Source organism: Styela clava, chromosome 15 (assembly GCF_964204865.1).
Source record: "Styela clava chromosome 15, kaStyClav1.hap1.2, whole genome shotgun sequence".
NCBI lineage: Eukaryota > Metazoa > Chordata > Ascidiacea > Stolidobranchia > Styelidae > Styela > Styela clava.
Window position 1 is genome coordinate 15,346,666 of NC_135264.1, and position 12,398 is coordinate 15,359,063.

General features: G+C 34.7%; 1 protein-coding gene across 1 annotated transcript in view; it reads left to right on the forward strand.

The window, feature by feature from the left end:
• The window catches only part of LOC120334396 (uncharacterized), a 47,887-nt gene that overhangs the window by 21,659 nt on the left and 13,830 nt on the right, over nt 1-12,398 (forward strand). Inside the window, exons 7-16 of the mRNA XM_078109580.1 lie at nt 5,359-5,449; nt 6,201-6,387; nt 6,935-7,091; nt 7,657-7,900; nt 8,328-8,656; nt 9,189-9,284; nt 9,557-9,767; nt 10,474-10,620; nt 11,112-11,164; nt 11,822-12,013. Of these exons, the coding sequence (XP_077965706.1) occupies nt 5,359-5,449; nt 6,201-6,387; nt 6,935-7,091; nt 7,657-7,900; nt 8,328-8,656; nt 9,189-9,284; nt 9,557-9,767; nt 10,474-10,620; nt 11,112-11,164; nt 11,822-12,001 (1,695 nt within the window). The 3' untranslated portion in view covers nt 12,002-12,013. The remainder of the gene's footprint in view (nt 1-5,358; nt 5,450-6,200; nt 6,388-6,934; nt 7,092-7,656; nt 7,901-8,327; nt 8,657-9,188; nt 9,285-9,556; nt 9,768-10,473; nt 10,621-11,111; nt 11,165-11,821; nt 12,014-12,398) is intronic.

The window sequence follows — 12,398 nt, forward strand, 5'->3', positions numbered from 1 at the left end:
TTTGGATATATCCTTAAAAGAAACATCACTAGCGTCCTAGATTACTTTTGGGTCCATATCATACACAAACACAAGTTTAAGTGTTAAATTAATTTTCCCTATTTTTGTAGAAGTACCTGTAATTAAGAAATTTGTGTGTTCTGTTTTATGTTGGATTACTTTATATATGCAGCCTATGTAAGAAACTATAAAAAGCAAATTATATAATTCTATTATCAGGGGAAAAAATATTTTTTGCTTGCTCCAAAACATAAAATATCAGGTATAATACCCATAGCAATAGGAATTGGTAAAATTTTAGGGAAATTCCCCATGGCTTGTCTTATGAGCAGTTATTCTGGTTGCTTCAACTGGCTTGCATTGATTGTCTGATTGAATAATCATATAAATAGATGTTTTTGGAGCAGTACTGGTGCAGTTGTGTTAAATATCAACTAGATTATGCATATATACTAATATTGCAATGTAAGGCAGAGTTCAAGTTCAACTTAAAAATGCAATCAAGCGTAATGTTGGTAAATATTTGCAGAGCAGAAAGCAGTAATAGGTGTGTGTATGCATAGAGCAGTTTGATTTAGTTTATAACTTTGTGTTGTGAATTGTGATAAAATATCTAATTTAGAAAACATTCTAAAAAAATACAATTGCAAAACTAGAATTAAACTTAAATTTCAAGTGAACAGTATAGTTGGCAATGCTTAAGTAGTTGCAGAGCTCAAGCTTTAAAATATTTTTGGGTAATATGCGAAGCAGTTTGTTAATTATCTGCGTTTTGTTATTATATTTAAAATGCAAGGCTCAAACTAAACTTAAAAACTTTGTTTGAAGATAAAGTGTCCGTAAATAGAAATAGAAATATTTGTCAACATTTGTTGAGGTGTGTGGTATTGTTATATAAACTTACAAAGTTTGCACTTTGATAAAATTAAGTATTATTCAAATAAATACTTAAACTCAGTAGTTTTGAACATTTTACTTCTTGCTGAAGTTTTGCAGACAAATATAACCATATATTTCAGATTTTTTTTTTTTAGTGTTTTATGAGAAAACTCCTAAATTGATACTCGAGTTTCTGTTTGAATTACAAGGGATTATTAGTTGATTGCTATTAGCAACAATATTACAACCAATCAGAGCTAAGAACTCATTTTCAAATATTTTACCGTACTGCACCTCATAGGTTACCTTGGGGAACTCCCAGAAACGATACTCCGGTTTCTGTCTGGACTTGTTTTCCTTCATATATACTGTATTTGCTCGTTTAATAGCCCGGGTGCTTATTTTTTAAACATACTCACTAACCAGGCCCTTATTCAAACCAGCCCTTATTCAAGCAGGGGCGCTTGTTATTTTTAAAGTAAAATTACACACAAAAATACCGGTAGATAAGATCGATCGTTACAATAATTAATACCGGTACCGTATATTGTCATTTCCAGTTCTCAAGTATGATTTAAACGAGAATAATGAAAATTTTGACTTCTTCTACGCACCGCAGGTACAAATCCGCAAAAAAAAAAAAACTTTTACACCGGGCGGGTATTCAAGCACCGGCCCGTATTTATTTTCATTTCCTGTTCACATGGGCGGCTATTCAAACAAGACCGGGCGTTAAAACGAGCATTTACGGTATATCGATTAGTCTCGAGGGCTTTCATTGGCTCAATTTCTTTTTCCGGTATGTTATTATTAAAACACCGCTATAGAAAGGCAATATTTCATTACAAAATGGTGCAATAACATGCTTTTGGTTAGTAATCTCTTTCTTTTTTAACTGAGAGGGGATTCATTAGTGTATTTATGTTCCTTTATGACGGGTTGGCCACTTCTCAAATTCAAAACTTAAAAATAAACACAGTCTGATGTCATACTATTCACTAATGAAATCATTATAACATTTAAGTAACTCAAAAAATAACTACCGGTAAATGGTGATGTGTAGTTGTCATTGCATTTGAACATTCACCCAACAACATTTAACTTTGCTCAAAACAAGTGTTACTTCTTATTCCTACCATAACTGCAATTGTCTAGTTGTAATCAGGGCTGGTGGGCTAGTCCGAAATTACAGTGGCACCGGCTCTGCCCTCAGAGCCACATTCATATGCTGAAAAGGATATATTTTATTAATTGTATGATATTATAAATGTTAAAAAATAATTAGATGTTATTGAGCTGGCTCTGGCTTCAGCTCCATCTAACTTGATAAGCTTCGCTTCAGTTCCACCGAAATCTCACATCTCTATGACTCTGGGCTCCAGCTTCGGATTCGGCGTTTATTTGGAAGATTTATTTCTCTGAAAAAAATCTTTCATTTATTTCCATCCATCTTTATAGCTAAAAATACATTTCTATGCATTAAATAAAAGAAATCACTTTTTTAGACATCTAAAACCTTTTGGAACAAAACATTACACCAGTGGGCCAAATTGAAATCATTTATATTTTTAGGATGTTAATAATAGGATAGGCTATTCCCAGAAATATGGAAAATAATGATAGTCTGAATAATATATATATATAGGATCATTTATAGGATATTTCCTGCAATAATAATAATATTGTAGCCATGTAGGTTGAAATTTTGAATTTTTTTTTTTTTTGTTAAGCGGTGTTAAGACTGATTAGCCGTTATTAATAAAATTTGATTTATCAAAATATTGCTTAGTGATTTGCTTATTTAAATTTCATAACTTGGCAACGAAATACTTAAAAATCTCAACAAAGTTATTCCTGATTAACTATTGCAATGAATCAAAATTAATTTATATTTCATAGAATAGATTTGTAGCATTTCAAATTGTCATCAATCAATTTTTATGGATAGGCTATACAATAAATTGCGTTTTTTGCTCATTGTAATAGCCCAAGTTTGTAGTACATCTATATCCAAAATATTTTATCTCAGTTTATACCAGAGAAGGTAGCACAAAACTCTTCTTGTAATGTAACGATAAGCTGCTATCCTATGGCTATGAGTTTGGCCAGGGACTATCTACCCTCTATCTTTGCAATAATACTTTCCTCGACTAAGTACCGATATATCCATCTTTGTGAATTACCAAAACCTCCACAGCAAAAATCCCCTGGAATTATATGGTCTGGTCTGCACTACATCATTCTTGAAAATGTGCTGACATGTGTACAACTTATGCTTTTATATTTTCGTATAATGTATAAATAATTATGGCGTCATGTAATGGTGCAATCAGAATTGCAAATTTTATCAACAATAATTTACAAAGAGGTCATTCCCACTAACTCAGAGATAAGTCCCATGTTGGAAGTTAAGTCATTCATTGTGTTTTGTCATCATTATGAATTTTATGAATGAATTATGAAATTTTTTTCAGAATAATTTGCCTAAAGTTAGGTCATTCCCACTAACTCAGAGATAAGTCCCATGTTGAAGTTAAGTCATTCATTGTGTTTTGTCATCATTATGAATTTTATGAATGAATTATGAAATTTTTTTCAGAATAATTTGCCTAAAGTTAGGTCATTCCCACTAACTCAGAGATAACTCCCACGTGGAAATTAAGTCATTCATTGAGTTCCGTCATTATTACGAATTTTTATGAATGAAGTTTTATCTTTAGAATAATTTGCCTAAAGTTGGGTCATTCCCACTAACTCAGAGTTAAGTATCATGTCTGAATTTGAGTCAGTCATTGAATTAAGTCTCAACATCGGTTATTTGTTGATGAATTGAATTCATTTCCTTCAGATGCCTCGAGTCAATTCAATTTTTGATAAATGGCGACTCAAGCTTTTCCAACAGTAATATACACAATGATTCTGGTTCTCAAAACATAAAATTCATCTATGGCCAGGGTTAGCATATCGTGTTTATTTCTAAGATTTGTGCTTATTTTCTAGCCCGCGTCTTATAAAGTAACGTTGTGCTTATTTCTAAGAAAAGTGCTTATTTTTGAGTTGCGTGCTTATTTTGTCTTGAAAATATGGAAGACTCGTTCATGTTTCTGCTGTTGTTAAGAAAAGTGCTTATTTATGAGTGGCGGCTTAGTCTCTTATTCAAAGTGAATAGTATTAATCATATCATAAAATAAAAGTATGTATATCCTCGCAAATAGGCCAAGTTTAAAATTCAAAAAAAAAGTTGCCAAACTGATTGGTCGGCTTAAAAGTCAAAAACAAGCCATGTTTACCACCTTAGATACAGTCCCCTTTTATAGTTTAAAAGAAAATTATATGACCAGAAACCAGTCATAAATATTTTAACATTTCCTTTTTATTTTATGTCATAAAACCAAAAATAGGGACATCCTTGTGTATTTTTAGGGATGCATTTTGGTTTATAATCTTGACTCGTTCAAACACATTATCTCATAACAATCCTTTTATGGTATTCCTCAAAGAAGATTGAGTTTTTCTGGCAGGTATTCGGGGCTTTCCAAGTGGTTAGATATGTACATACTTGGTTAGTTAGTAAACAGAAACCTTTGATTTTCTGTAAAATTCATTTCCCCGGGTTAAATATAGTAAAAATATTATTTTATTTACCTTATATACAGGCTACAACATGCCCATAGCAAATGTCTTACATATATGTACAAGGTGCTCATACGGTCTTGTATTAAATTACGTAAAAAAAAACTGTGATAAGCTTTTTGCAACTTATGGTGGGCATATGAGGTTAAGTAGATTGATTAAAAAAATCTTGAATTAAGAATGATTGAAATGAAACAAACCTGGTTAAGATATATTCAGAACTGACTTCATTGTAACAGGACTTTATTATGGTATGTGAAATATCAGTTTTCATGAAACGTTTTTGCTGTTTATATTTAATTGAGTTGATTGCCTACTTTTAGTAAGTTTAAGGATTTTGATTTTTTTTAATCTAGCGGAATTGTAATTTGTGCATAATCACCAGGGCTATACTGGTTGGCCCATGAGTAGACTAATTAATTACTTATTAATCTATTATTTAATAATCATTAAAATGAATTATGTAAGGAATGATGGGACAGCTCTCCGCAGAGTAAGTTTGTTGATATCTATTTTTAGAAATGTTTGTTGACAGCTATTTTTAGAAAATTTTTGATTAAATTCAATTTTTTGTTTGTTTAAAAAACATTCTGCCTGACTTTTGCTGCAATAGACATTAGAGCCATGAGCGAGGCCAGTCCCTTAGGAATGTAAAAAAAAAATTATGTACCATACATAGCCATTTATGTAGCTTGAAACACTTTTTAGACTCGCAAGACTCCTACTATCTGTTGCAGTCTAACTTGGCAATTAGAAATTTCTAAATAACTGACTACACCCCTGATTAGAAAATTATATCTAACTATATGCACAGAACTTTTTTTACAAAACTCTTTTTTCATCTAGGAGGAAGTGCTACAGCAAAGAGACGCCACTGGAGAAGTGGTACGAACCGTGAGATATCCCGCAGATTTACCAGAGAGAGTTAGACAGACTGGTGAGTATTTTTGAGTCCTTAAAATAGGACGTTTTCATATTTACCTCGGGCGGGGGCATAGTAGATGGTACTATGGATCTATCAAATGACTGATATATAGAAAACTAAAAGTTTCTTATTTATCTCGGGGAGAGGTAAGCTGTTAAGATGTAATAATCAAATAGCAAACCATAGCCCACTGTCTGGTTGCCAGTCCAGAACGTGAAATTGGAATAGTCCAGGGGTGGGTAAATTGTGGCTAGCAGGCCAGTCGGCCCATCGATGTGTGATCCGCCCTACCGAAGTGTTTCATCCTGTCCACTTGTGACTGCTGAAATTACAACTATAGCTTTTATAGATATAAATACCGTTGAAAATATTGATGAAAAATCATTCCATAATGACCCCAAGTGTTGGATTGTGATTCTTGTTATTATACAAACGTTGCAAATAGTGTGAATCAGCAGTGTCATATATATACAGGGGGTCCAAAAAGTTTCGCCCGATCATAAAGTCTTTAAAATCAAATGATAATTTATTTTTTAATAAGTGTAAAAGATTTATAGTCAACCTGTATTGAATTGGATGTTATAAATGTTGGATGTTGTACTTATCAATTATCATACATTAAAATTTATTTAAATTTACATTTGTTTTTGCCATAAAATCGGGCGAAACTTTATGGACACCCTGTATATGTATAAAATTTCTACTATTTATTATTGATCTCTTGTTGGGTAATTTTATCGGTATCTGAAATTTCTTTTTTCAGGGGGCACGTTTGAAATTGGACCTAATAATACAATAAGAATACAAACCGGTCCAGGACAAAATACTGGAAATGTTGGTGGACTTGGGTCCCAACCACCCCAACCAAGAAGATGGAGAATGGCGAATGTTATTTCATCCGATCACAGAAGATTTTTAACTAACTTGCATTTGAACAGAGAACTTGACAGGTGAGATCCAAGATTTTTAACATAATTGAAACATCCTAGTATTTTTTGGCTTGGAAAAAAATTAAATACAATATCTTTGAGAATTTTTAATAGTCCTCATTGGCCACATACCTATCACACATCTTTAGTTTCTTGACTATAAGAGTGAACGGATTGTATTTTTAAGGCATGGTCCGCAATTAGCCAAGTGCTTTAGCGGCTACAGTGTCAGACTTTGATTTGTTTGTGTTGCTGATTAAAACTCTTGGTCAAATCCTGAGCTCATCACTGATGGCGCAGCTAGGTTTAGGGTTCGAGACTCCCACATTTTGAAAATTTCTAAATATCAAAAAACAGCAACAAAAAAGAGTTCACTTTAAAAAGTGACACAATCATGGCAACTGTTTCCAAAGCCAATGCATGGGAAACTCCGATTTTAAAATCTTTTTCTTTAAAATACTGCCTATGGCAGGCAATTGTTTTTTTTGTTGAGCTTTGAATTGAATGTAAATGATGAATGCCATGAATAAACCAGTGCTTGACTATCAACATTCTTTTCTATTTCCAGACTTGCTTCATTTGCTCGATGGCCGGTTGGTCGTCCGAGTGTGTCACCAGCGGCTTTAGCGAGAACAGGATTTTTCTATCTTGGTGACATGGACAGAACTCAATGCTTTTCTTGTGGTGGAGTTTTGAGGAATTGGACTCTTGAAGATGATGCGATGGTAAAAAAAATTTGAGAAATTGACAAACTCAAAGAAATTTTTTGAATGTGCTGACTGACTGTACTTCACGCAAATCATGGATTAGTTTGTAAGGAATAATAGGTGGCAGTCGATAACATGGCTTAATCATATAGCAATCGGTGACCGTACATTTGAACCCATGTACATTTGAACCCATGCGTATATCCAATCTATATGCGGGTTCTAAAATCTATATGCGGTTCAATCTATATGCGGGTGCTAAAACCCATGGGTTAGGGTTAGTATGGGTTGAACTATCCGTGAAAAAAAAAAAATTTCCATAGGTGCAATAGCATACAGGTGCAATTGTCATGGGTTCAAATGTACGTGGGTTCAAATGTAATGGAACCATAGCAATCATATGGTCTCTCTTTGGTTTCAAGAAGGAGGAATGTATAAAACGCTATCTCGCGACTCAAATTTTCAAAATTTTGCATTCAAATCCTGGTGCCTGGTGCTGTAATCCAAAATGTTTGGTTTCCTTTCTCAGATTTTGTTTTTTAAGTCTTTCGCCTTTCTGAAATTTAGGAACATGTTTTTACAGGCAGAACACCGTTCACATTTCCCCAATTGTAAAATGATACTCGGAACCGAGCAACGTAATTACAAAGTCAATGAGTTTCCCGACCCACCCGCAGATCGTGCGAGAGATTATCCATGCAGATTTCCATCCAATCCACATATGAGAAATGAGGTTGCAAGACAAGATACTTTTGATCGTCGATGGCCGGTGGGAAGAACAGCTGCAACTCCTGCAGAAATATCACAAGCTGGATTCTTCTTTCTAGGTACTTCATCTTTATCAAATTACTTCACTCACACTGTTTTTATCTGTACTATTAATAAGGCTTTAGACAAGCAGTCAGAAAGAGCTTCTATTTTTAGAAAAGACTGGAACTTATTGTTAGTTATATATTTATAGTCTGTGCTCTGTGGTGAAGGTAGGCATCAAGATCGTAAGGCCCATATATTCTTACTTTGTACGATTTACATTTTAAATTTTTATTTCAGGAGAGCGAGGCAATGATAAATCGCTTCAGACTAGCATTCACTGATACCCAAGGAACCATTATAAAATATTAGAATCTTTACTGGTAGTCATTGCCTGTTCTCTATATAACTCTGGAGACATTGGAATTTTGATGCTTTTATAATCTTACTTCATACAATGAAACAGTTTTTTTTTTTCTCAAACATTTAAAACTTTTATTATAGGAGAACGAGACCGCGTTAAATGTTGGTATTGTAACGGTGGTCTCCAGAATTGGGAATACGACGACATGCCATGGATCGAACATGCAAAATGGTTTCCAACCTGTCAGTTTTTATTGCAAGTAAAAGGACAACATTTTGTGTATCGGCATTTAACAATGAACCCACATCTTGCACGACCGATCATCGCAAAACAAGATGGAGCAACTGTTGATCCCACTGGAGGCAATGCTGGAGGTGCAGGAGGATCTGGTCAAGGAAATGTTGATATTCCACCTAGTGGTCCGGTAGACAGACAACCTGAACCAACACCAGAGATCATTGATCCACAGGTACAGAGATGACGAAAAAAATTCTTGAAAATTTTTTTATTTCTCACTTTCTTTTTTGTACTTTACTAAAGTGAGGTCACAAGTGCTCACTCAAGAAGAAATGATTCTCGCCACTGAGTACATTCATGAGTAACCACTAAACTGCCCATTACGTCTCCATGAGATTTCGCAGCACTTTCGAGGGATAGAAATGTATGTGTATGTATATGTACAGAGATGGATGAAAAAAAATTCAAAATTTAAATTTTTGAAGTCTTTCTACAACAGTGGTTCCCAAATCGCTGCCTGCGGGCAAATTGTAACTCGTGAAACGATTCAATATAGCTCGCCAAACCTAAGGACAAAGAGTTCAACACTTTATGTTTTTTGGTTTTTTTTGCGTTCTGGGTACTCCCCTGCGGGCGCCCCAAGCTTCTTCCACTTCTAGTTTAGATGGAAGGTCACAAGCAGTCACTCAGTTATAAAAGATTTTTACGACTGATTAAATTGGTGAAATATTCATTTCTTTTTATTACTTATTTACTATTTCCAGGTTGAGATGAGAAAACGTAAAGAAAGAGTGAAAACTACAATGGAGAAATCAGATCTTGTGAAAAGTATCTTACTGATGGGATTTGATGAAAAAATTGTAAGTTTTTTTTTTTTTATGAAGTGTTTCACCTTTAAGACCTGAATATAAATCTGTAAATAAATCCCCTGATAAAGGATATTTGTGTGTATATATATTATTATTTTAAAACAAGTCCAGCAGCGGAACGTCGAACAAACGAAAGTTTGTAAACAACTAGTGGTCAGTGCTATAATAAAACCTGGAATCAGCTTAGCTTAGATTTTTATTGTTTCAAGTCTTGTTCTAAGCAAGTAAAACATGAAAATTCAAAATGTCTTTTGAAATTCCAGGTTGCAGCTCTCCTTGAAGATAAAATCGAGAGTGGAAACGTTGAAAATCCTGATGATATTTATGATTCTATGTCGAGCTTACTTGATGATGTCATGAAGAAAGAACAAGAAATCAAAGAAGAAGAGAGCCAAATGCAGGCTGCTGTTCAGATACCTGCAGTGATGAACGTTGGTGGGGCTACTTCTATGGCTTTTCAATCTTATAACTCAGGTATTAACAGATATTAATTTACTATTTTAAAGTACATTTTCTGGTTTTCGCGTAGTGTGTGTACCAGGTTAGGGTTAGGCCATAATTTTTTTCCGATTTTTCTTATCTTAGTTCTATTACGAGTTTGGAGACTGTCTGTGTGAGCCAAATGAATATACCCCCCCATATGCTTCTGTCCCTTTACACAACTTGATGTAAAGTAGGCGAAAAAATTAGATATTGGTACATACACTTCTGGATCGTCTGCACAAGGATACATTGATATACAAATTCCTACTAGTTTTTGGAGAATTTGAATGTTTGCACTTCGAACAAGGTCTCTTATATGCATTTGCTCATATCTACCAGTAGTTATATGAAAAGAGATACAATTTATTAGGAGTATTGGAATCTATTCAACTCGGAATTGCCTGCCTGCTTGATTACTAGGGATTTGTAACCGATTCTCCCAAAGTATGTGTACAAGGGTAGCGATAGGCCATAGTTTTATTACGATTTTCGTTATTTTAGTTCTATTACGAGATCGGGACCGTCTGTGTCAGCCAAGTGAATATACCCCTGCCCATAGGATTCAGTCCCTTTACACAACTTAATGTAAAGCAGGCGAATAAAACTTCATATTAGTACACTCACTTCTATTTTCCAACTTCAACCAAACAAAAACAATGTCGCTGGGCCAGTGACAGATTTTTTTCTATTGTTATAGCCTACAGCTCAATGTCTACTTCAATGTCATCATTGGGGCCTTCCCCGGGATCGGGAAAATATCAAGTTTCATTGATTGATGACAATGAAGAACCGATGGATGAAGACATGTATGGAAGTGTTGAAGCTGGCTCTTCCACCACTGAAGGTGTGAATTTTTTGTTTATTATGAGGGATTGTTGTGTTACTGCCCCTCGCCGTGTAGAGTGGTTTACGTCAGAGCTTCCCAAACTTTTATGCTCGCAACCTCTTCAAATATATTAAAATTTCTTGCGACCCCATTAAGTTAGCATTGTATGCAAGCATTGTATGCAAGCATTGCTATGCCGCTTCTCAAGTCTTACGATCAAGGTCGGCATAGTTATGCAAGCCGCATTCTGATTGTCTCGAAATTGTGAGATTTATGTTTATCACGAGTTTCAATAATCGTGTTTTGAATCAAACGTCTAAAAAAGTATAGTCGATATAGTACTTTGTGTGTAATTGGCGTACTCTTTGCGTCCCCGAGTTTGGGCCATGGTTCATGTGACCACTGGTCGATTACAGCTACCTCAACTATTAAGTTCAAGCATCTGAAATAAATAAATAACTAAATTGTTCCACACAGAAAAATCTAATGTGCACTTTGTATTTTCTCAGTTACTCCAGCAAAACAACTTCTCAATGCAGAAGAAAATTCTGAGTCACTCCAGGTAAGTTTTTATTATTATTCAACAATATTCATTCATCGTTTTCCCATCGCCTTGGACTGTTTTCAGTGGTTTTTATGAGATTTTACTCAAAGCAATGTCTTTCGCACTCACTTGGGAGTAAAGGAAGGGACCTCCTGAAGTATGCGTACCAAGATGGCGCACAACCTGAACTCAGGTAGTGTACCAGATTAGGGTTCAGGTTGTGCGACATCTTGGTGCGCAAACTTCAGGAGTACCAAAGAAAGATTCATCTCTGAGAAAAGTTATGGATGGCCACTGGAATGAAAAAACTACTGAGAATTATAGGATATGGTTTACATATTTATCCCGAGCGGTAAAAGATGATAAAACAGCTTAATAACCATATGGCGAACCACGGCTTCTCTTTCGGGTTACCATTCCATGTCGGGTACGGGATTAGTTAGCCAGTTTTCAGATGCATGGATTTGAAATTATGTTGCTGCCTTGCACGCCAGTAGTATATGCAGGTTGAGGTTCAGAATCATTGGTTCACAAAGTCTTTTTTTATTTGTCGTTTTCATGTCGAACAAGGCAAGGCAGTCAAATCAGTCTTAATTGTTTTTATTTTATATAGGAACTACCTTGGTGTTCAGCATGGTAGTTTAACCGGTCTTATATTGTCTTTATTTTATATAGCAACAACTGGAAAAAATAGAAGAAGAGAGAATGTGTAAAATCTGTTTCAGTAATCCTGCTGATATGGTTTTTATTCCTTGTTCTCATATGATTTGTTGCATGGAGTGTACACAGGCAATCAGACAGTGCCCGATTTGCCGAAAAAAGATCGAAAAAGCGATCAAGACATATGCGAATTAAAAAATTAGACATGTAAGTGTATTTATACATGTTCACATGCAACTTTTTTAACTTCTTTATCACAAATCACAGTACTCCCGTAGTATGTGTACCTGGTTAGGGTTAGGCTATATATGTCACTTTGCTAGTCCCCGAACTCGTAATAGAACTAAAATGAGGAAAATTGGGATCAAATTATTCCTTAACCCTGAGCTGGTACACATACTACATTGTGGTTTCCGCCATCTTGGTTCACATACTACGGGAGTACCCAAATCACAACGAGTTGGAAATAAAATTTGACTTTATTAACATAAAATTATGCCAATAAAAAGTTTTACTATTCAAGAACATTTATAATCAACGCAAAACATGAGCGCTCGTATGTGCACATAAACGATCAAACTTTGAGTGATTG